General features: G+C 46.0%; 1 protein-coding gene across 1 annotated transcript in view; it reads right to left on the bottom strand.

Moving 5' to 3' along the window:
• The window catches only part of ADGRB1 (adhesion G protein-coupled receptor B1), a 201,621-nt gene that overhangs the window by 6,072 nt on the left and 170,475 nt on the right, over nt 1-25,074 (bottom strand). The window contains exons 26-31 of the mRNA XM_069006061.1: nt 18,533-18,704; nt 17,302-17,397; nt 14,664-14,718; nt 10,432-11,108; nt 9,759-9,794; nt 9,042-9,146 (exon numbers count right to left, since the gene is read on the bottom strand). Coding sequence (XP_068862162.1) covers nt 9,042-9,146; nt 9,759-9,794; nt 10,432-11,108; nt 14,664-14,718; nt 17,302-17,397; nt 18,533-18,704 — 1,141 coding nt within the window. The remainder of the gene's footprint in view (nt 1-9,041; nt 9,147-9,758; nt 9,795-10,431; nt 11,109-14,663; nt 14,719-17,301; nt 17,398-18,532; nt 18,705-25,074) is intronic.

The raw sequence follows: 25,074 nt of genomic DNA, 5'->3' as shown, positions 1-25,074 counted from the left end.
AGTCGCTCTCCCTCTCTCTTGGAGCCCCTTTAGGCACTGGAAGGGGCTCTAAGACCTCCCTGGACCCTTTTGTTCTCCAGGCTGGACAATCCCAATTCTCTCAGCCTTTCCTCACAGCAGAGCTGCTCCATCCTCTGATCATCTTGGTGCTCCAACAGCTCCATGTCCCTCCTGTGCTGGGACCCCAGAACTGGACAAAAGGTTCCAGGTGGGGTCTGACCAGAGCAGATTGGAGGGGGAGAATCCCCTCCCTCACCCTCCACACTTTCCTGTGCTGCCTCCAGGGATCCAGGCTGGCTCATCCAGAGCTCCTGTATCCCAGTGCAACTCTTCTCCTTAGGAGCAGCATCCCTGCAGTGCATAAATACAGCCCAGGGGTTTGCTCTGAGGCACAGCTTTGACTTCCCACTTCAGCCAAAGCCCATGAACCGCTCAGGCTGCTCAAGCTGCACCTCCCCGTGTTTGTTTTGTGGGCTTTTTGTTTGGTTTTGTTTGTTTTCATTTTTTGACACCCAGTTTTTACGGTTACCCTGAATAACCCCAAGAGCAATTCAGGGCTTTCCACTGAGCACTCGGTGATAACTCCCCTGGAACCGGCTACTCCCGTGCTGTTTTTCCTCGCCTCTGGTGTCAACCTGAAGGATATTTCCTGACCCAAATGGTCTCTCCCCATGACAGTGATGACTGTAGGACCAGGATGAAGTTATTCAGAGCATAGAGCAGGGAATTTGAAAGATAAATGTGGTTCATGCTCATCTAATTCATCCTCAGATCAATGTCGTTGAAAAGTGATTAGAAAATGGGAAAGCTGTCTTGTTTCTTTAGAGAATGATAAATTTTCCTTTCCTTCTCGGAAACAAGTAGCTGCAGTTCTTTCATTTTATGCTACTGAACTACAAAGATTATGCTTTTTCTTTTTTTTTTTAAATTTTCATTTAGGAGAAAAGCAAAAGGAAGCGGCTGGCTTTGTTCAGAATTTCATTAAATTAAATTAAATTTTAAAAAAGAAGTGGAAATAATTTGTGGTTTTAACTTGGAAATCAGTTAGGCAACTTGAAATACCCAGCATTTGCTGGGCTATAAAAATTTGTCTTCTGCTTCTGTATCCCCTGAAGCTCATCCATCCTGAAGGGGTGGCTGTGAGACAAATTCGAGCAAGGCCACACAGCTGAAGGTGAACAGGCTCTGGATCAAGGAGGTCTTTCATAGACTCCTGAAAAGCCTGAAGGCTGCACAGAAAGTCTGTGGTCCCACCAGCACGAGGAAAAGGCTGTTTTCCAGAGTATCCTTGCTGTTAATCCAGCTGGTCCAAGCCCAGTCTTTTTTGGGACAATGCTTATGGTCTGTGAAGAGCCCACCTGAAGGACTAAATTCCCTAAAATGCTGAAAGCCCTCAAGGCTGCCTTGCAGGAGCACCTGGGGATCCAGGAGGGGACCAAGAGCACCCAGAGCATGTTTTTTTATAGAGTCTTTTATTTAGACTCTATAAAGAATTATTCAGACTTTAGAGTATAAAAAACCAGGAGTTTCCATGTGCTGGTGGCACTGCCTGGTGCTGGAGCAGAGGATACAGGGAACAGGTTTCTCTGGGACAGAACTTTATCCCCTAATTCTTGGGACAAGGGGTGCTGGATGATCTAGAGGAGGAGGTGAACTTCTGATTGATGGCGTGTTTGGATACCTGGGAGCTGGCAGATGGTTTATGGCTGACTGAATCAGGATTTGACGTCATTTTCATAACAGAATTTATTGTGGTAATTATTGGGCTTTATGCAGAGCTCCTCCATATAAAAGCTGCACTAATTGGTCTGTTAAAATTTGCCTTTAAGCAGTGCAGAGAGGATTAAAGATGTGGCACAGAGAGACCCTTCCCAAAAGTGGAGCTTCCCTTGCAGAGGGACGCCCAGCCAGCAGCTCCCCAATTTCCCCATTCCTGTAGCAGAGCACACCAGGCAGGCACAGCCCTGCCAGGGGATGAGCTGCAATATTCGTCTGTATAGAATTACGGAAGCAGGGAATGGTTGGGATGGAAGGGACATTAAAAACCATCTCATCCCACCCCCGTGCCATGGGCAGGGACACCTTCCACTATCCCAGGTTGCTCCAAGCCCCATCCAGCCTGGCCTCGGATACTTCCAGGGATGGGGCAACCACAGCTTCTCTGGGCCTCACCACCCTCACAGGGAAAAATTTGTTCCTACTATTCAATCTAAACCTGCCCTCTGTCATCTTAAACCCCTTTGCCCTTGTGCTGTGACTCCATGTCCACTTCATGGTCCTTTTTTCTCACCAGTCCATTAGGTAGCCAAAGCCAGTGCTGGTGAAATGGGCAAATCTCCAGATGTCCAAAGAGGAAAGATAAGAATAATCTCATTTCAAGAAAAGAAAGTGACGAATCAAGACAGAAACACTGTCCATAAGGAAATAAGGAAAAGTTAGGCAGAAAAAACATTGTACCTTTTTAAAATGGGATTTGGAGCAGGCGCTTTTCAGGATCAACAGAGATTTGGGATGGGATTTGAGAGTTGTGCTTTTTCCCAGAGAAGCTGTGGCTGCCCCATCCCTGGAAGTGTCCAAGGCCAGGCTGCACGAGGCTGGGAGCAACCTGGGATAGTGGAAGGTGTCCCTGCCCGTGGCAGGGGCTTGGGATGAGATGGTTTTGAATGTCCCTTTTAATCCAAACCATTCTGTGACTCTGTGATTCTGTGATTCTGTGACTTATAAACTGAGTCCAGACCCTGCATGTGAGCTGCAGGACAGGAGCCAAAGCAAAAGCCATTCCAGCTGCAGGGAGCTGAATGTGGCAGGGAGCTAATCAACAAGGACGAGCAAATCCGAGGAATTTGCAGAGCTCCGTCCAGCGCTGACCTCGGCGCAAGCGAAGAGCTGCTGTTTAAAATGAGTGCCAAGCCAGATGCTGGCAGGAAAAGAGGGATATGGATGTGATTCCAGCTTCTCTAATGGAGCTGCATCAAAGGATTCCTGCTGAGGGGGAAGGCAGGAGCATCACTTCCAGTGCTATCAAAGCTCAGCAGAAAAAAAAAAACCTTGGCTTTTTTAAAAGCCTACAAACCACTGACCCTTCTCAATGTCCAGCCCAAACCCTGGAATTTCTTTAGCAATTAACTCCCCAGGAGTAGGAGCATTTGAGATGTAAAACCCTGAGAATATTTCCTGTGTATTACAAAGAAGCTTGGAAATAACCACTATCCTGCTTTAATGTGGAGAACTCCCAACTACAAGAATTCAGACCTGGGTAACTCTGTGTATCTAGGAGGAAACGGGAAGAAATTGAGTGGTGGAGCCCACAGTCTGCCAGGCAAAGGTCAGGCTTTGAAAGGGAGAAACAAACTTGCAGCAAGGTTTTCCAACGATGAGATTTTTTCTTTCTTTTGGTAGCAACTGGGGAGGGAAAGAAGGAGTCAAAGTGATGGGAGTGATTAGGAAGGAAGAACTCTTCTGTCTGAGTCAGTCCCAAGCTAACATCCCAATATACATCCAAAATATCCCTTACATCAAGAGACATCTATAATCCAGGTGGAAGCCGCTCACTGCTTATTGCAGCCTTAAAAACAAAGGTTTGGTGCATCCCAGACACCAAGAGAGCTTGAAATTTTCATCAGGATGCCTGCTGGGGGTGGCTGGGTATTTTGATGCAAATCCTGCTGTGGTTGTCTCCAAGCCTTTGGCTCCTTTCATGCTTCCTGGTTGCAAATAAGCTGTGGGGGGGATAAATATTCCACACACACAGAGCTCATTCAGTTGTCTGCTCAGGGGCTACACCAGCTTCCAGTTTGGTCTGGGATTTAATCAAAGGGCAACAGTGTGAAACCTCCCCAGGCTTGGGAGGAGGACGAGCACAGCAAACCAGCTGCTCCTGAAATGCTATTTTTAGATTCTTCCCTCTCTTCAGGTGGACAGAGAAAATCTGTCCCAAATTCCAGCATAACAGGAGCAAAGAAGTCCTGCCTACAACCCTGAAACTTCTTTCTGAGAGTAAGGAAAAAAACCAATTCCACCTTCCTCGCTTTACCTGAAGTTGAAGACTGCAAGGGAGAAAAAATTTGCCACAGAATATCCAGAGCTGGAAAGACCCTGCCAGGATCATGTTAAGGTCATACAGAGATTTATCAGTGCATGAAAAACCTGGCTTTTCAACTTGGCAGTCATCAGATCTTGCTGGATGGCATCCTGCTCCTATCTTAATTCCCTAACATGGAAAAATTAACTTTAGGAAGTAGTGTCTACATCCCTGATCAGTCCATACAGCCACAAATCACAGGATCCCAGAGTGGTTTGGGTTGGAAGGGATCTTAAAGTTTGTCTCATTCCACCCCCTGGCATGGGCAGGGACACCTTCCACTGTCCCAGCTTGCTCCAAGCCCTGTCCAAGCCAGCCTTGGACACTTCCAGGGATGGGACATCCAATGCTCCTCTGGACAATCTGTGTCAGGGCCTCACGGGGATGAATTTTTTCCCAATATCCCATCTAAATCACCCTCCCTCAGCTTAAAGCCATTTTGAGTGTGACCACGTTTCTCTCCTGCAGGGTCAAGGCTTGAACACCACCTGGATGTGTGGTCCTTTGTTCTTTGAACATAGATCCTGCTGGAAAATGTGATTTTAGTCAGGAATAGTTCAGGGTGCTTCCAGTGGGAGCATTTTACAGTTGAGGTACAGACACAAGAAAGTATGTGTCACATGGAATAAATTTTATGGAATAAACTGGAAAAGAAAATATGGAAAAATCCATGTTTATTCCCCAAGGAAGGGCAATTCTTTATTATTGTACTCCGAGGCTCAACTTAGTTCAGCATTAGGAATGTGCTTTGGTTTCCAGCAAAACAACTGCAATAAAACAGTACCTGTGGCCAGTGCCACATGCCTGGGAAAGCCTGGAATATGAGCAAGATTCAGACCTGCCTGGCATTCCAGGCACTATCCTGGCTCCCACAATTACCTCGGACATACCAGCCCCACTCATTACTGAGCTGATGGCAGTGGGGACACTCCAGTCCCAGCGGGATGTGTATTAGGACTCCTCAATCACAGAATTAATTCCCAAACCTGTCTCCACTTAAAATTCCCTACAACTCCCTGGAAGGAGGCTGTATCCACGTGGGGGTCAGTCTCTTTTCCCAGGTAACAAGGGAGAGGACAAGAGGAAATGTCCCCAAGTTGTGCCAGGGGAGGTTTGGGTTGGATATCAGGAAAAATTTCTTCACTGAAAGGGTTGTCAAGAGAGATGCGATACTGGATTTTGGAACAGGTGCCCAGGGAAGCGGTGGAGTCACAATCCTGGGAGGAATTTTTAATTGTGCCACTTGGGGACACGGTTTAGTGGTGGGTTACTGGTTGGATTTGATGATCTTAGAGATCTTTTTCAACCTTAATGATTCTGTCAGTCCCCCACTATGTTTCCAGCTCTGCCAGTAACTATTCTGGGACAGTGAGCAAAGGACATTTTTTAAGTGTACACAGCACTAACATTTATTCCAAGTTTCCATGTGTCAGGATACTTAAAACACATGTGCTTGTACAAAACTTTGTGTCTTGGCTGAAAACCCCTTAAAAAGGGGGTTATAAAAATCATATTTTACCCTTGAAACTGGAGAAATTCTCAAGGGTAAATAAACGTGATGGTTGAATTTTCCACCCCTTTTCCTAAAGAGACGGAAGATCTGCTCCTTCATCCCATTCTTCTGTTGGTGTTTCCTTAAAATCTGACAATTTAGGAGTTCATGTGAAAGGTGCTCTGTGTTTAGTGTGATAGGGTAAGTGCACTGGAATACAGTGGGGATGGCATTTGCATTAAAATTAAAATCTAAATTGATCCCTAAAAATGGCCAGCACCATTCCTAGGAATCCCACAGGATGCCTGTCCTATGCAGACATTTAGTTCCAGTTTCATCAGCACTTTTCTGACCTTGGAGTTGAGGGAGGAGACAGGAACAGCAAGATTAGGACAAGCATCGTATCCTGGAAAGGATTGAGGACAACGGGACACGCTGCCAGGAGAGGTTGGGAAAATGCCAGGCTTGGAGAAAGACTTGGGAGCTTGACTTTGTGGTTGTTTATTTAAAAGGGAAATCAGAGAGAACAGAGATGCAGGCAGATGGAGCAGACACAGGAAATATCCCTTCTGCTCCGGGATGAGAAAGGGTTTAGGGGTATTCCAGGATCCTGATGACCTTGTTCATGCCCACAAGGCAAGGAGCTTTCTGTGTTTGGATTAATGTCATGGAAAGGGTTGGGATAAGTCCAGGATGCTCTGCAATGCAAATGAAAGCCAGACTTGAGCTAAGGTCTGTTTTATCACTGTCACCAGCAGAAACACTCCATCGTTTTATAACCTAAACATACATAAAAGAGAAAACGTTCTTTTGTTGTTCCTTTAATCCCTGTTATCTGCTCTTTGCCTTCTCAGGGTGAGCTGAAGATGGGGCCTGAGTTCCAGCGGGGTCCTCAGTAGCAAATGGTAGCAAAAAGGGGTGGAAAAACCCTATTTATTTGACTTTGTATTGCTTTGGATGTTTTTTAAACCAATATCCACTCCTGACTTGCCAATCCTGCTCTGCACAAGCTCCCCCTCTCCCGTTACATCCAAGGGAAAAATCCCAACTTGAAAAAAATTCAGTCGATATGCAAAAGCCACCTTCAGAGCCTCCTTCAGCAGCTCAAAGCTCTTTGATGCTGACAGCAGCAACTTTATTTCTATACAGATGCATCTCTGAAATGCTAAAATCTTCCCAATCTATAAACCCCTCCTGCAAACAGACCACAGATTGTATTTTACACTGGATTTAAGCATTTTTTTTGGGTTTACAGCTGCGTCACACTGAAATAACTGCAAAAAAAAAAAACCCAGAGAGGTGACACTGAGTGAGACACATTGGGGTTCTGGGCTAAGCAGGGTTCTTTGATCTGAACTTGTAGATCCCCGGCCCCTCTGACTCTGTTACACTGGACAGCCCATAATGACACCGTGCCACACACAGTAGAAGTAGGATTTGCTGGGATAACATCTCTGGAGCTCAGCACAGCAACGCTGTGAGGTCAGGACACCGACCAAAGGCTCTGTAGTGCTCTGCTTCCTCCCCAGAAAAACCTCAAACCTCTGGCTCCATCACCCTCCAAGCTCTGCTCTTGCCTCCGAGGGAGTCCCATCAAAGTAAGCCCCACCAGTGCCACATTTGCCACATTGCAGGGGGTACTGCATCCTGGATCTGTCTTAGGATCATGGAATCATTGAGGTTGGAAAAGACCTCCAAGATCACTGATCCAGCTGTTAACCCAGCCCTGCCAAGGCCACCACTGAGCCATGTCCCCAAGTGACACACCTACATGGTTTTTGAACACTTCCAGGGTGGTGATTCCACCACTTCCCTGGGTAGCCTCTTCCAATGCTTGGCCACCCTTTCAGTGAAGAAACTTTTCCACATACCCAACCTGAACCTCTGCTGGGGCGACTGGAGCTGGTTCCTCTCGTTCTATCACTTTTTACCTGGGAGAGAAGACCGACCCTCACCTGGCTCCAACCTCCTGTCAGGGAGTTCTAGAGAGTAGAAGGTCCCCCCGATCCTCCTTTTCTCCAGGCTGAGCCCCCACAGCTCCCTCAGACTCTCCTCATCAGACTCATGCTCCAGACCCTTCCCCATCTTTGTTGCCCTTCTCTCCCCAGCCCCTCAGTATCTTTCTTGTCACAAGGGGCTTTGATTACAAATCACCAAGAATTGTTATAATTAGCTCACCTTGCCTCTCTCCTGAGTGCAGGCAACCCCAAATTTAATTTCTTACTTCCAGCCTGGCTCTGCCACTTGTTTTTCCCTTCAGCTGGAGCTGATAGAATTCCTTGCAGCCTTTCAGTCCTTGCCCAGCTGGCTGAGACATGTGGAAGGTGCCATCTGCCTGCTCTTCCTTATTTTATCATCTACACCACTTATTACACAGGCCCCTGATATCTGTTTCCAGTCCCAGATCTCTGCCCCTCTGAAAGGCTGAAAGGTCCTTCCCTAAGTCTGTCTCCTTTAAAGGCCCCTTTTCCCTGGAACTTTGCTCCTATCAAGGAAAAAACATGGATGTCACAGGATCACAGAATGGTTTAGGTTAGAAAAGACTACAAAAATCATCCAGTTCCAACCCCTGCCATGGCCAGGGACACCTTCCACCATCCCAGGTTCCTCCAAGTCCCATCCAGCCTGGCCTTGGACACTTCCAGGGATGGGGCAGCCACAGCTTCTCTGGGCACCCTGTGCCAGGGCCTCAGCACCCTGACAGGGAAGAATTCCTTCTCAATATCCAAGCTAAACCCACTTTCTTTCAGGTTAAAGCCCTTTCCCCTTGTTGGTTGTCACAGTCTTCTCACTACATGCCCTTGCCGAAGTCCCTCTCCAGCTCCTGTAGGGACTGAAAGGCCACAATAAGCTCAGCTTGGAGCCTTCTCTTCTCCAGGCTGAAAAACCCAAATTTTCTCAGTCTCTCCTCATACGAGAGATGTTCCAGCCCTTGGAGAACCTTCATGGCCTTGCCTGGACTCACTCATTTGCATGTGCTCGTATCACGGGTGATCAGCTGTCACAAATAACCTACATTTAATTAGGCTCCAGTCCCTAAAATATGCTCCCAACATCACAGCTTCAATCCCACTGCTGTGGCCATCCAAAATATCCCATCACTGCCACCCTGGCCTCTGCCTCAGCCCCACAACGGGGGGGAGATGCTTCTCCTCTTTCTGCCCGCTCCACTTTCCACCCAGATCTTCTCATGGCAAACCCAATTTCCAGATCCCACCTAAGAGCTGATGAATAGGGCACGAAGGGATGACCTGGAAGGGAATGCCAAGAACAGACACAGGGCAGACAACACCATGGACAGACATGGGGACAGACATCCTCCTCCTGGGCTTCTGTGTGGTGCACATGTTTGTTGCAGTGTGCATGGATAGAAAATCAAGGAAAAGTGTTCAGGGAGTGCTCCTAAATTTCCTGCTGTTTCCTGTGCTCCTGCTGGCACCAGAGGCCTTCTGGAAGTGTCTGACTAACCTTGCTGTCCGTTGTTGGAGACTCCTTCTCCTTCTCTGCGTGCTGGAGTTTTCTGTTCAGGTCCTGGAACATGTCTTGGTGACGTTTCCTTGTGTGCATGATTTTCTGGAGCAAACACAAAGGGCCCCAGGTCAGCAAACCCCGTTCATTAGGAACACATCCTCCCCGCAGAGTCACATCATTAAATCCCAGCTCTGTCTCCCTGCAGGTGCCGAAAACACCTTCAGCATTTACTGAGGACCCACCGTAGCACTGCCTTTATTTTCAAGCCGAGATGGGGGGAGAAAGTGGAAAATCCTACTTTTTGACCTATAAAAAACCCTTAAACTTGCAACAATCAAATTTTTATACTGTAGAATTTGAGCTTGACTGTCAATGTCCTAGGAAGGTTTGCTGCCCTTCTTTAACTGATACCTGTCCCCATGCCCAGCCTCTCCTCGGTCTGTCACCTCTGTAAATGTATTCAGAGGTCACCCAAACATGTAGAATTTGCGTAATATCATCAGAAACTGTTCCACAATCATATTTTCTTTTTAATTTGACCTGTCTGCATTTCACTTCTACCTTCTGCTGCCCGCAGGACAGTTTCTAGAAGGACTTCACTCTGCATGTAAGAGCAGGTTAAATATGGATTTCCTGAGCTCTGCCAAGGGCTAGATAATTGGAGAAGGTGGCTCAAAAAATTTGGGACCAACATTCAGAAAGGGATGTACTCACCTCAAAATCTAACTCTGCGTACCGGGATTTCCGCCTCTGGGTATTCAGGAGAGAAAGAGATAGGTGAAGGTTAGTAAGGGGTTAAAACAGGGAGAATCCTTATCCTTTTCCTTCTTCCTGCACTTTTAACATGTTTCTCTGGCTCTTCACGATGGGAAGTGCCAAATATTTAGAATTATTGAATCATTTAGGTTGGAAGGGATCTTAAAGATCAACCAGTTCCAGCCTCCTGCCATGGGCAGAGACACCTTCCACTAGACCAGGTTGCTCCAAGCCCTGTCCAACCTGGATCACTGGGGTTTTCTCAGCTGTATCATGACTGAAACCATCAAAAAGGGAGATAGAGCAGAGGATATAAAGGGGAAAAGGTAAGGCAGGCCCTGTGCCTGGCATCAGAATGAACAGTCCTTGAGAAATTAACTTTTTTTTTGACTTTGCAGCACCTGTAGGGCTAAAGACAGCTGATCCAGCAAGGGAAGGTGTCTGCGGAAGTTGTGACATCACATTCCAAAATATGTTCCCATGCCAGTGGTCCCTCAGGGTAATCTGACACTGGCATTGCATCCTGGGCTGCATTTTCCCTAAAGTTCTTCTTGTCAACTCCCTGGAGTCACTGGATTGAGGGCAGAACACCACCCTGGGCTGAGAACAACACCACAATTCCCACGCTCACCTCCAAGGAGCTCATGGAGAGGGTGGAGACGGTCTCGCTCTTGGACACCACGCCCGAGTTCCCTGAGTCACCCGTGTCACACAGGCTGTTGGGAATCTGTGACTCGTTGGAGATGTTCTGTGGAGCCAGCTGCTGCTGCTGCTGGATCATGGAGGAACCCTGCACCTCACTGCACGCCATGGTCACCGGCTCCCGCGGGGGACTCTTGACCACGAAGCCGGGGTCGGTGGCCATGCTGAGGTGGATGAGCCGTGTCTGAGGCATCTGGTCAATGTTGATGCTGTATTTGCTCTCATCTTTGGGTTTGGCCCTCAAGGTGGATGTGTTGGTGGGCAGGATCACGTAGCTGGTGTCCAGGGTCTGCTCTTGCGCCCGGGAGAGCTCCGAGTCCAACTTCTTGAAGATGTCCCCATCGCAGATGTAGATGGATTTTGGCGGCTGGTTCTTGTCCTTCTTCAGGGTGAGGGAGTGGTTGCTGAACTCGTTCAGGTTGATGGCCCCCAGGTAGTGTGGGGAGCCCTGAAGGTGCATCTTGGAGACGTTGGCTGGAAGACTATTGAAGTTGGATGAGCCTTTCTGGTGGTTGAGTTTCAGTTTCTCTTCGTCGGGCAGCGATGGGCGCTTCAGGGTCCCTGTGATGGTCGAGGTTCTGCACGTGGTGATGTCTTTGTTCAGCACTGGGGAGACAGAAAAATGTCCTCAGCACCTCACCTGGCGTTTTGTTCACACATCAAGACACCTCCCACAGTTGCTCCCCACCAGCACCTCTCCCAAAGAGGCACAATTGTGTTTAACATTATTTCTGTTTTTAAAATCCAGGATACTGAAGGCAGAACTAAAGCCAGGCAAGAAAAAAATTCCTTATTTTGGGATAATTCTCTGTGATGTGAATTTTCCAGCACAACTGTGGCCAAAACTCCCATCTAGGCCAACATATTGATAACAATACATTGAAAACCAGACATTTTTAGGTATTTAGTACATCTAGTATGTGCATGAAATCTATATATTATTAACCTGTGGAGGTTAAAATAAAAGGTTGCTTTCTTGTAAAAAAATTATTTTGATTCAGGAAATAGCTGAAATACAACATTATCAATGATTCAGATGATCATAAAATCATCAAATGCCCTGGGCTGGAAGAGACTTTAAAAGATCATCGAGTTCCAGCCCCCTTCAAATTTTTTTTTTTTTTTTAATTAACTCACTAAAATATTTCAGGTTGCTCTTTTCCCTTAACAGTTCCAGTGTTACGAAATTGGTATTTTGAAAAACAACATATTTTTTTATGAATTCCAAACTGCTCTCCAAAAAATTTTACATTCCAATATTCATGGCAAGGCTTTGTGAGAGCTCATTATTTGGCCATTTTCAATTTCTCTTCAGGAAAGCAAGTGGCAACAGGAATATTCCTTTAAAAAAGAGGAGAACCTTGAACTGAGGAGGAGGTGAACAAGTCACAAAGGACATTTGGACACTCATTCCCACACAACACTGTCCACAAAAAAACCATCTGCCCCTTTTCCAGGCATAATAATCTATGGTTCAGTTGATTTCAGGCTGCAACAAAGGTCTTGGGAAAATAAGGACATCAACCTGGATGTCTCCATTGGGTGAAAAAATCAGAAAATCATGGAAATCAGACTGTGGGGCAGGGACAAAGTGTTGTGAGAGCTACTTACCCATGATTTCAGCACAGGAAAAGAGAAATAAATGCATGTTCCCCTTTCACCCATCTCAGGAAGAAATAAAAATGGGTAAATGGATCTTTTTAGGACCAGGGAGCAGGATTTTTGGGGTAAGCTGACATTATTCAGCTGTTCCATGTGGGACAGGGGTGGAACATGGGCATCCCGTGGCACTGAGGACGCACTGATTTTCCTACTGGCTCAGAGTGGGAGTGAGGGAAGACCAAAGCTCCCCCCCCAAGACTACAGAGCAGGCAAGGCAGGATGAGCAGGGCACCAAGGAGAGTAAAAAGAACTTGTAAAAAGCTTTTAAAGCTGAAAACTCTGGGTGCAGCCACAGCAGCCACGATCATCCTGGCATCGCTGGGATAAATCAGAGCAAGTCAAACCCTTCCCCTGGGAGTCCCAGCAAGGTTTATCGATCCAGGCTCTTCTCCATGCTTACATCAGCTGCAGAAAATAGGTTTGGAGAGGTTTCCACTTGGCAATCTCCAAGCATGGAGCAGAGTGAGCCTTCAACACCGAGCCCTGGACCAGGTCCTACCAGGGGGATCTATGTGAGGGGGTTATGAGTGGTGTCAGCCACATCTCCAATCCATCACAAGAGGGCAGACGGTGCCTCCAGGAGAAATGATGGCCAAAAACCATTGGACAAGTTCCTGGGTTTTATTATTCAATCAGCAGAGTGCATGGGATGGTGCACTACTCCGAAAGGTCTCTGAAATGGGGTTTATTATTAACTACTTATATTGGCTCACTCTAGTGGAATTTTATGAGAGGAGGAGAATCTCTCCAGGCAGACATCAACAAACAAATTGTAGAGTTGGATGCTGGCAGAGGAGGGGAAGCTTAGGCTGTTGGCAAGCTGCTGATCCAGGGGCTCCTGCCCTGAAATCTCAAACAAATCAGCTCCTTCCCTTCCTCTGGGAAACTCAATTTGGGATTAAGAGGTGTGGTGGCAGATCCAGAAAAGGGTCTGCTGGGGTTTACAGCTGACTCTGCCTGGTGAATGTTCACTGAGCATCCCCTCAACCTAGACATGGCCTCACACACACGTTTTTCACACGTGATTTTTTGGGACTGAGATATTTGGTATCAAAAGAGAAGGAGGGAGACAAATGAGAAGAGGCTGACAGCTCGAAATTAGATTAGAGAGTGTGAGACAGAGAAACAGAAAAAAAAATTGGACAGACCCTGAAAAGAGATAAATGGACAGAAAGAGACCATGAAATAAGATATCACAGGGGTAAGTGAGATAAATATACTGTGACTGTGATAAGCACAGGGAGAGGGAGTGAGGCAGAGAGAAGGACAGGAAAAGATAAATAAGATATAGATAGATATTAGACAGATAAATGATAGTGACAGTGACAGACAATACACAGAAACACGGTGACAGGGACAAATGTTGACAGAAATACATAAATAACAGATACAGCAAGACAGACAGCTGAGGACAGAGATAAATAAGTGATTGCGAGACAGAACGGAAGAGATGAATTATAGATAAATACATTAGAAGCAGATAAATAAATGATAGATGAGATAAAGAAAACGATAAATGAAAAGGACAGGTAAGTGTTTATAGAAAGAGAGAGGAGGAGAGAAAGAAAAAAGGCAAGGCAGGGAAAGAAGGAGAGAAGAGAAGAAAAAAGGAAAGAAGGAACACAAGAAAGAAAGATCAATAAAAAAAGAGAGAAAAGCTTTGTCATAATGGTAACTGAACACAGAGTGTGTCCTTGGCTTCGGAAGATCCTGGTTTGGAAGATATGAATTATGCAAGGTCCAAGCAAGCTGGTATTTCTCTTGCTTGGGAGACGGGAGAAGTCTAAGAGGGCAAATGAAAGCCTCAATATCTACAAAGGGTAAGAAAAATAACCTCAGCCAAAATGTCAGGCATGCCAGGACCAGGAGAGGATGAGACCTGTAGAGAGGAATGGGCAGCCAGGGAGAATCCAGGCAGCACAGACACCCCTGGGATTACTGGGGAAAAGGGGCTGTCAACTCATGCACATCCTCAGGATTCAAAGGAACCTGTGTGATGAACACACAGCAGAAAGGAGCAGGCAGAGGAGGAGAGACCCAACCACTTCCAGGTGCCCCAAAGAGTGCTTGGAGCCAGCTGGAGTGGTGGGAAGGCTCTCCAGATTCCAGACTTTCCACAAAGACACCCTTGCTGTGCCCAGAGCTGCCTGAGGCTGGTGTGACCCCCTTGGGCAGGGGTTGCCGGAACAAAGAAGGATCACAGCAGGAAGAGATGGATCCCATCTCTTCTTCATTGACGCTCTTCTCTGCCACCGTGTTACATGGCAAAAATAATTCCTCAGAGGCAAGGCTTGATCTAAGTTAAAAGGCCAAAAGAGCTTCAGGAAAATAGGAAAAGCAAAGGGAGAATTCGGGGTGTTGCTTTCTTTTGGCCGGGGTTGAAAGAAGGGCAACCCAACGCGAGGACATGCAAGGCACCGAGACACACACAAAGGAAACAGAAAGGGAAAAAAAATGGCCTAGTTCAATCCCCAAACCAGGTCACTTGCTGATTCTCACCTGTGATGTGCTCACCTGATCTACAAGCCATGTCCACGTCCTTCTCGAAATCGGTCTGAAAGACACAGAACACAGAGGACGTGGTCAAAAGGGGGTGGAGGAGGACAGGAAAGCTTGGAAAATGCAAAATACCCCACTTTAATTAGTGAGGTGGGCACAGCCTTTGCCAGGAGAGCGGAGGTGAGAGGTTTTGCTTGGATTTTCAAACAAGGAAAACACACCACGTTTTTCCACCTGTTGGCTTTTCAATTTTATCACTGATAAAGCTGGAACACTGCGTTTCAATTGGGGTTCATCTGCTCATCCATTCACTTATTCCTGGGCTGCAGATTAAAGTATCCCCCTGGAAGATGTTTATTCACACTTCTAAAAAAAGGAGGCAGCAGGTTCCTGGCCTGAACTGTCTTGGATATGTCACTCCACACATCATTTTAAATGGATTCCCCTCCATTTATTAAAGAGATCTGGGAATCCTGCTGGGAACACCCCATCCCCACTGGACTTTCTTGTGATCTGTCACCAAGTCACATGAAGTGGGAACAAGTCTCTGTTTCTGAAACTCTTAATGTATAAAATCAATGGCTCCTGCAGGCACAAAGGCTGAATAACTTTTTCAAGTGGTCTGCACAGCCAAAGAGAACTCCTTTCTTCTCCCAGTAGGAGTTAATCCTTTTTCTGAAGCTTTGAGCAGATAACATTTCAAATAACTGGATAAACTGAGTCACAGCGGGCCGTGAGCTTTCATGGAGTATGGGAAAGCTGCAGACTGGCAAAAGGTAGAAGAGTTCACTGATTATTTCTGGTATCATTTCAGAAAGACACTTAACATAATTGTATTAATGTGATGAAATGAAATCCATTTGAATACTGAGAAGAATGTGGGAGAAATCCCCATCCCCCTGGGATAAATACTTTAATATCAGCAGGTTGAGAGCCAAGAGTTTTTGAACTATCTCAACCTTCCTGATGCTAATTTCCCAGTAAATTCTTTGGGATATCAAAAAAATCAAAAAAGAACAGAAGAGAAATACAAGTGAAGTAACATTCGAATGGGCAAATGGGATGACACAGAAAAATATAATCTCATTTTCGTGATAGGAGTCCCAGAAAATGCAGCTTAACAGCCTGCACTAGTTCTGCTGATAAATAAATGAAAGACAGGTTTATATTTAATACCAGTCAACAAGATTTTGTGGGGAAAACAGTTCTACTCAGCTAAGCTCCTTTTCACTAGTTGGGCAGATTTGGAGATTAACGGAACAGGTAACAGCAAAAATGCTGTATTTTGATTTCTTTGGTGATTTTACAAGAAAGTAACATTGTGCCCCTCTAAAAATATCAGTGAGGAGTCATCGCTCACAGCCAGATTCCACAGCTTTTTGGGCTGGAATGTGAGGAAAGCGATTGTAAGCTCCCTGCTCCTCCACACACCCGCCAGCAGTGCAGGAGGAAATGCAGCATTGCTAAAAACTTGTGGCTGAGACGGAATTTTGCAAGGGGGCCGATAATGAATGGAAAACGTGGAGTTGTACAGAGATACAAAACCCTGAAACTTGGGATGGCGACAACAGACTGGCAAATACAGGACCCCCTTTTTTTCAGGATGCTGAGAATCTGAAGTTATATAAATAATTTGAAGGCACATGATTTACAGGAGGAGAATAAAAAGCTCTGGGTGTTAATTTATGGAAAGGAAGATCGAGACTGGGTGTGATGATGGTGTCTATTACTGAAGAAGCCAAAGCACCAGGCATGCAAGGGGCTCTCTAATTACCCACAATTAGGCAGAGCGAGAACCTGGCTGAAAATGAGAAGACTCCGCATTTAAATGAGAAATGAGGCTCCCGTTTTTAGCAAACACCACCGAAGTGTGGTGGAATTAAATCTCTCAAGATTGTGCTGTTTGAAATGAGGCCTCGTACCCAAGCATAAACTGCCCAGCACAGGAGTGACTGGAAAAAAACCATCACTGGGTTGTGCTGTAGTTCTAATATTAACCAGGAGCTGTTGGAAGTTGCTCACATCCTCTGATTCTCCTGTTATCTTTATCTTAAGACCAGAAATTAAATGTTTCTTGCATCAAATCACAACAGTGGAGCAGATGCAGGACAAAGCCCCACAGTTTATTCCTTTATTGTTTGTAAAGGACTTACACAACAGGACCACGATTTACAGAGCTTAAACTATTGCCAGTAAAGCAAAATGTGCTTTTGAGAGGAAAAAAAAATCCCTCTGAGACAGCATTTTTATGATAATAGCCCCACAGACTGTGATTAAAACAGTATTAAACTATTGCTTCCTAGCTCCAGCCAGGACAAGGCAGCTTGATGGGGATGAAAAGGTCTGGAAGACCTGGGAGGTTTATTTTGGCTCTTCATTTTTCTGGGAAAGAAAAGATCTCACCAAGATGTCTGCTAAACCTGGTGTGCAAGTTTCAGAACCTTAAAATTACAATGCAACACCCCAGATTTGTGTGGGAAAGTCTATTTTAAGTGCTGTGTTTGCTCAAGCAAAAGTTTAAAGGAAATAAGAGCGGTGATTTCAGGATCTGTGATGGACAGAGCCCTGTGCTTGTCAGTTATGAGTTAAAAATTCCCATAAATCCCCTAATAACAGGGGAGGTGGGAGGTTTCCCTACCATGAGCTGAGCGTGTCCATTCTGAAAGGACCCCCCTGAGTCTCCATTCCCTTCCTCCTGACGATCCACAACCCGGCACTTCACAGCATCCTGGACCTGCAGGAACAGATTGGCAAAGGTCAGACTGACCAAAGCACATTAAATTCTGCTGAAATCAAAAGTAAAAATAGCCCTCGTTAGATCAAAAGGACACCGACCCCGCTTTAGCAGCATCCAGGCATTTCCTTCACATGGTTTACGTGTTACATATTTCACACACTGAAGAGCAACTCAGAGGTTTTCCAGCAATCCTGGGTCACTGCTTAGGTCGCTTCTATTTGCTTGATTTATACAGTGAGGAATAAAAATGTTCTTTATTTTGCAGCTTGCATTATGTTTACAACGGATGCTCCTGCATTAATCACTGGATTGGTGTCTACAAAGTCTGATTGTGATCCTGTAATATAAATCTGATCCCAGACTCACTGAAATAACTGGGAAAAGAAAGAAATCCCGGTGACTGCAATGGAAGTTAAATGCATGCTCATATTCATAATGCAATTAGTGGAAGGAGTCTCAGCCAAGCCAGTGGTGTAATTCCATTGATTTCATTGGCCTGACATAAGAAATTAATCTGTTTTACTTAATTTAAAGGAACTGTAAGAAGATAAAATGAATATTGAAGAAAAAGCCCCTTCCTGTCTCTGTTATTAATAGTGTCTCCACTCAGTAGGATGAAAAGAACAAAAAAAAATAAAAGATTCATCCTATTCTTCCCCGATATAATTCACCATTTTAAATCTCCACGGGGAAGCTGAAGAGAATTTCCTCAATTTCCTTGCTTGATTATTGCTGGCTGTACTTCCTAGCTGGGATATCAAGGTGTTAATGCCAGCACGGATTTCATCCTGTAAATCCCAGTGCATTTTGCCCCTCTTGAAATCAAACAAATGGCTTCTTTAATGTGGCAGTTTTGGAGGTGGGGTGTGAACATTCTGGAAATGTGAATTTTGGTGGTAAACAAGCAAAGCCTGACATGTTATCCCATCTCAGGCTGCCCACCAAATTCCACTCTGCTTCACCCCTCCTTTCCTTTGACCGAAAATGTCACAGACATTTTCGTGGTCATCATCTCCCCAAAGGCAAAACTTGTAGGGTTAGAGGAGTTACCCCACTGGCTGGACACTTTTCCAGGTGATTTTTATGGGAAAGAATGCTGATTATATAAAAGATAACGACTCGTCCCGCTCACCTCCCGCCTGAGGATGCAATGGACCATCACGATGACAAATCCCTCCAAGGAGTCGAAGACGGCAAAAAGGATCTGGAAAAGCGCCGAGCGCCGGTCGGTGATGGCCAGCACTGCCGACATCCAGGTGAGAGCCAGCAGAGGCAGGACCACGCAGGAGCTCCAGAGGGAAGCCCTGTCAAGGGAGAGGGAAAGAGAGCTCAGCTCCACCTCACCCACTTCCAGGTGGGATTCTCATTCAGCCTCCAGATCCCACCAGGCTTCTCCAGCCAACATCTCCACGTGGGAGACCTTTCCTAAGCCCCTCTCCCAGGGAAACAGGAAGAGGCTTTGCACACTCACTCTACCCAAACAGGGGGGACAACTTCCCAATGGTGCAGTCATGCATAAAACCAGAGGTGGGGAGGAAGGATGCAGATCCCTCCCTTCCCCTTCCACGCCCTTCCCACTCTGCCCCTAATCCACCACCACGGCTTTTCCCAAGGAAAGGAGACAAAATACAATCACTGCAGGTTGCCAAGGGGAAGGGGAACAGTTGCAGCAGAGACTGGTCTGTCACGATGGCTGTCGGCACTCGGGTCACAGACACTTGGACTTCCACAGCACATGGAAGACACCAACACTGGGACGTGTCACGCTTTCGAGTGACTCGAACGGACAAGCAGAGAGCTGATGTGCAGACTGAAATATCTGTACTGCTCCTTTACTCTACAGCTGATGGTCCCTACAACACTGAGAACTAAAACCCGACCTAATTTCCCTGCGGTCAGAAAATTTTTCGCTTTCTTGTGCGATCTCCCCAGCTGATGCTTTGGAAAAAAAAGCTTTTTGTTCCATGTTTGACAATTCTTATTCCTGTGTGGACATTAACTTGAGATTCAAGCCACATCTCCATTCACAAGACAGAAAACCAGACAAAACGAGTTTTCTGTGATGCAAGTGCTGCCCCAGGAACCTCCACTTTAGCTGGGAATGATGGCCCTGCAAATGGGAATGCAGCTCTTCTCCCAGGGACTCTTCAGGCATCCATCTCTCCAACCAGAAAAAAAGATCCCAAACAATTTTAACAGCTGACTAGGGAGACTTTAAGCTGTCACTCATCTCTTAAACTTGGCACCAAGAATATGAGGAGAATTTCTCTGTGGGCTTTTACCTAACAAACCAGAGCAGACCTTGAATAACAAGTGGAGCTACAAGAAAATCTCCAAATACAAACAAATACAGGCGAGACAAGAAATTACAGGACAGATACCATGACACACGTTTTGCAGTACTTACATGGGACTTGCTTACCATTTCCTGATCTATGACCAAGGGTTTAATGTTTACTTGCTGGTTACCTCACAGACCCCAGTGAGAGTTTTCCCTGAACAAAGCTGGAGTTTGGATACAGGTTTGGACATCAGGATAGAACGCCCTGGCTTCATTAAGGGTTTTTCAAGGATTGTTACATCAGTTCTGCAATGACCACACACTGAAGTGACAGTTTATTTTTATAGTCAGAATGAGACCCTGATTACAAATATTCCTACGCCCTGTCCACCCTCGGATGTGTGCCCTCATGGTATTCTTAAGGAATTAATTTACCTAAGGGAGCAGGGAAATGGAATTTTTTTTTCTTTTAAATTAGAACAAGCATTGTGAGACCTCTGTGTAAGGTAGAGGCCATGATATAATCTGATACCTTGTAATTTTATCTTGGATGGCAAATGCTGTTCCTTAGTGCCCAATAAGAACTATGATTTCAAAGTATTATTAAAAAATACCCAAAAAAACCAGCAGACAGCCCGCAACCAAACAAATCCTAAACAGAAATTGCTTATTCCAATTCTCTGAAATCTGCCTCATTACACTGAAATCTCTCTTTTCTGTCATTTGTGGTGGCGCCTTCATAAATCTGACCAAGCAGCAAGTGCATGAAAGACAAAATCAGAGAGGCCAAATGAAAAGATAAGATCTGATTGATAAGGAACCTCTCTATCTTCCATGCAAGTATCAGCAAACACAACATGGCTGAGTAGGTGGAATAGTTCCAGCAGCAAGGGGAAACCACAAAGTTCAATAAAAGCTGCTGGAAAAGGTCTGTAAGAGACAGCTCTGCTTCCTGGAACTATCTGGTCTTCCAGAACACTCTTGGTGCACCCACTCTGTGGATGCTCCTGCCACCAATGTGCAACAGGAGACCTGGCAACCACACCTGAGAATGGATCTGAGCCAGGTCTGAACCAAACATCTAAACCTGGGTGGGTTTTCCATTCCTGGAAAGATCTGCAAACTCATAAAGACAATGATCTGGATCTGGAGCCAAGATTTAGATGTGGATTTGGGGGTGGTAAGGGACGCTGCTGAGAAGGTAAATTATATGTAAATTATGTTTCTGTTCAGCAAATGGTCAGATTTGAATCCACTGGCTTTAAAAAACCTGCTTTAAAAAGGAATTATTTGAGTCAATTTGCTCTGCCCTTCCAACCAGATGATGAAAACATCATCTGCCCTTCCAGCTCAGACAATGACCACATGTTCAGCTGGAACAAATCAGGGTTTTCCTGAGTTGTGCTGACTTACACCAGCTCGCAGTTCTGCTCTCTTTGTGATTCACCTTCCAGATGCCTTCTCAACAGCATTCATCCCTTACAAAATTGATGGAAATGCTGCTCACCACTTAAATGCACCATCTTTATTCTCAGGCAGCAGATGGCAACAGGTCACAGGAAATGGAATTTACTCTAATTTCACTTGCAGGGCTCTGCTTAGCTCTTTGAAATATTAAACTCCAAATTAAAAGCTCCATTAAAGAAATCAGGTAAAGACTGGAATTTCAGGTGAAAACACATGGGAAGATAAGTGGGTTTTCTGTGAGACTACCCTTAATTCTACTTGCTGTGAGCTGAATTCATAGCAGGACTCATATTTCTGCCACCTTCCCACCTGTCCCTTCTTTAGGAGGCACAGTGAATCCTTGAAAGATCCCAGAATTACTTACAGGACCTAAGAAATATCACATTAGGGTGCTTATCATGAGATGTGATATGAAATGATCAATCGTTATACAGAGACATTGTGACCACCTAATGGCTTTTCATGGATTAGCCATGATCAATAAATCCATGATTTTTCTTGCTTGGGACAAAGGAATTAGCAGGCAGATCCTCTTATTTATCCCATTTATGACAGCCCTTAGGATGAGTGACAGCAGCATCCAGGGAAGATCATTACAGGGTGCTCAGGAAGCAGGATGCTGGTTTGGGGTGTGGTGACCCTGACATGTCAGTGTCACTCAGCAGGACAACTGTGGTGTCACATTTTCCCTCCCCACCACAGCTGTGGTGCAGAGGAAGGAGGATAATCTGGGATATGGCATTGCCACAGTGCAACCAGATTTAACTGCAAGGATGTGTGACAGCGTGGCCACACTATGGCACCATCCTCAGCTTTGTCACAGAATCACTGAGGTTGGAAAAGACCTCTAAGATCGAGTCCAACTCTTGTCCCAGCACTGCAAAACCATGTCCCCAAGGGCCACATCTACACAGCTTTTAAATCCCTCCAAGTTTGGGGACTCCACCACCTCCCTGAGCAGCCTGTTCCAATGCTTGATCATCCTTTCTGTGAAGAAGTTTTCCCCAATATCCAGCCTGAACCTCCACTGGTGTAACTTGAGGCCATTTCCTTTTGTTCTGTCGCTTGATAGGAGAAGAGCCCAACTCCAACCTGGCTCCAAGCTCCTTTCAGGGACTGATAAGGTCCTCCCAATCCTCTTTTTCTCCAGGACAAACAATCCCAGCTCCCTCAGCCACTCCTAACATGCTCTAGAACATGGGATCTACCATGGGAAGCACCTAGCCTTATGAAAGCACACAGGAGACCCTGCTCTGGCAGCAAGGATTTGGCCAAAATGACAAAATCCAGCTGTGGTTTTGTCCTTTCCGTAGCTGGAAGCACTGAGAGTCTTTGTCTTTGGAAAAGCAGCAGAATAAAGGGATTGCACTTAGAGGAAAGCAATGGAAAGAGCAAAAAGAATGGGTTTGGAGATAAAGATCTGCATGGAGAAAGATGAAGAGCCCTGCTCCCTGAGAAAAGGCGAGTGCAGGGGGACACACAGGATATGCCAATAAAGACGTAAAGGGCCATTAGAAAGGGCAAGGTGATCAATTCTTGTCATTACTCAGCCCTGACAGAGCAGCAGCAACGTAAGTTAAAGCAGCAGCAGAAGGAAAAAATCACTTTATAATTCAAAACCTGCTCCTGGAGAGGAGCTCTGAACAGGGAATTGGACTCATAATGGATGGCTCCTTAACACCAGTGGTTCTGCTGCAGGAAAATCACAGTGCATTTTTTATTCTCTCGTGCTTTTCTGCTCCTCTGACTTGCATTCACAGAATTACAGAATCATGGAATGGTCTGGGCTGGAAGGGACCTTAAAAATCATCTAATTCCACCCCACTGCCATGGGCAGGGGCACTTTTTACTAAACCAGGATAGGCTGCTTACAGCTATATCCAACCTGGCCTTAAACACTTTTTAAACACTTAAACACGGTTCCTCCCAAAAGCAAGAGTGTTGTCCCAATTTTAGGGACACTTTCAGAGCAAATCCCAGTAACTCAATGCCCATATAACCAAGACAGGAGACCTGTAACTAGAAAAGAGGGGGAACTCTGCTTGCTCTTCCCATGCACAGGGAAAAAAGAAACACCTGCTGTGATTTTTATTTTTCCTAAAAAGATGATTCGACTCCCAGTAGCTGCAATACAAATAATAAAATTAGGGGAACAGGAAATCAAATGCCTCCAAACTGCCCCGAGCAGCCTGATCTAGTGGAAAGTGTTCATAGTGGGGGGGGGGTTGGAATGAGATGAACTTTAGGGTCCCTCCCAACCCAAAGCATTCTGTGATGATTTTAGAACACATGAGACAGGCAGGTGGGACCAGACTTCCTCATTATTTGCCTTTAATAAAGGAAGGTGTTCTCTGCAAGTCCAACAAGGACTTGCAGGATCCAGGTTTATCCCCATGGTTCAAATTCCTTGAACCATGAGGACAACAGTCTCCTGAGGAACAGTCTCCTTCCTAAAACCAGCCATGTATGGAAGTATTGATTCACATTAGTGCTGGAATTACAATACAGGCAGAAAATTTGACAGCTAAGACTCCCTAAAAGGATATTGAGCCAAGAAAAAGGGCAAAACCCATAGATGGGAGATCTGATGTGTGAATACCTAAGGATTTAAGAGGGATGATGATGAGAAGGGTCACAAAGAAGCCCTGATATTGGCTCTTGGGTGGGGTGCCTGGAAAAATGCACTGTGCCAGGGCTTTAATCTTGGGCCAATCTCTTCCCACTGGTCAGAGCCTGATAGTTCATATTTCCAATGAGCTGCTTGGCAGGAATTCATAAAATCATGGAATGGTTTGGGTTGGAAGGGACCTTAAAGGTCATTTAGTTCCAACCCCCTGCCATGGGCAGGGACACCTTCCACTAGACCAGGTTGCTCCAAGCCCCATCCAAGCTGGCCTTGAACACTTCCAGGGATGGGACATCAACCTCCACTCACTCATCCATCCATCCATCCATCCATCCATCCATCCATCCATCCATCCATCCATCCACCCATCCATCCACCCATCCACCCACCCACCCATCCATCCATCCATCCATCCATCCATCCACCCATCCATCCACCCATCCATCCATCCACCCATCCACCCATCCATCCATCCGTCCATCCACCCATCCATCCATCCATCCATCCATCCATCCATCCATCCATCCACCCACCCATCCACCCACCCATCCATCCATCCGTCCATCCACCCATCCATCCATCCATCCATCCATCCATCCATCCATCCATCCATCCATCCATCCATCCATCCATCCATCCACCCATCCATCCATCCATCCATCCATCCATCCACCCATCCATCCACCCATCCATCCATCCACCCACCCACCCATCCACCCACCCATCCATCCATCCATCCATCCATCCATCCATCCATCCATCCATCCATCCATCCATCCATCCACCCACTCCATCCATCCACCCATCCATCCACCCATCCATCCATCCATCCATCCATCCATCCATCCATCCATCCATCCATCCATCCATCCATCCATCCATCCACCCACTCATCCATCCATCCATCCACCCATCCATCCATCCATCCATCCATCCATCCATCCATCCATCCATCCATCCATCCATCCACCCACCCACCCACTCATCCATCCACCCACCCACTCATCCATCCATCCATCCACCCATCCATCCACCCACTCATCCATCCATCCATCCACCCATCCATCCATCCATCCATCCATCCATCCATCCATCCATCCATCCATCCATCCATCCATCCATCCCTCAGCACTCCTTGGCTCTAGGAAAGCCCCTGAGATGCGTTTCCCATCTCAGATAAAATAATTTTCACAGGTAGCAAAGACAAATTAATTATAAAGCAACATCTCACAGGCTGAGGGTGCCCTACAGGCAGCAATAAACAGGAGGAAATGTGGGAACAGAGGTCTTCCTATGGAAT

Source organism: Aphelocoma coerulescens, chromosome 2, assembly GCF_041296385.1.
Source record: "Aphelocoma coerulescens isolate FSJ_1873_10779 chromosome 2, UR_Acoe_1.0, whole genome shotgun sequence".
Lineage (NCBI taxonomy): Eukaryota > Metazoa > Chordata > Aves > Passeriformes > Corvidae > Aphelocoma > Aphelocoma coerulescens.
This window is presented reverse-complemented; position numbering and strand designations above follow the sequence as displayed.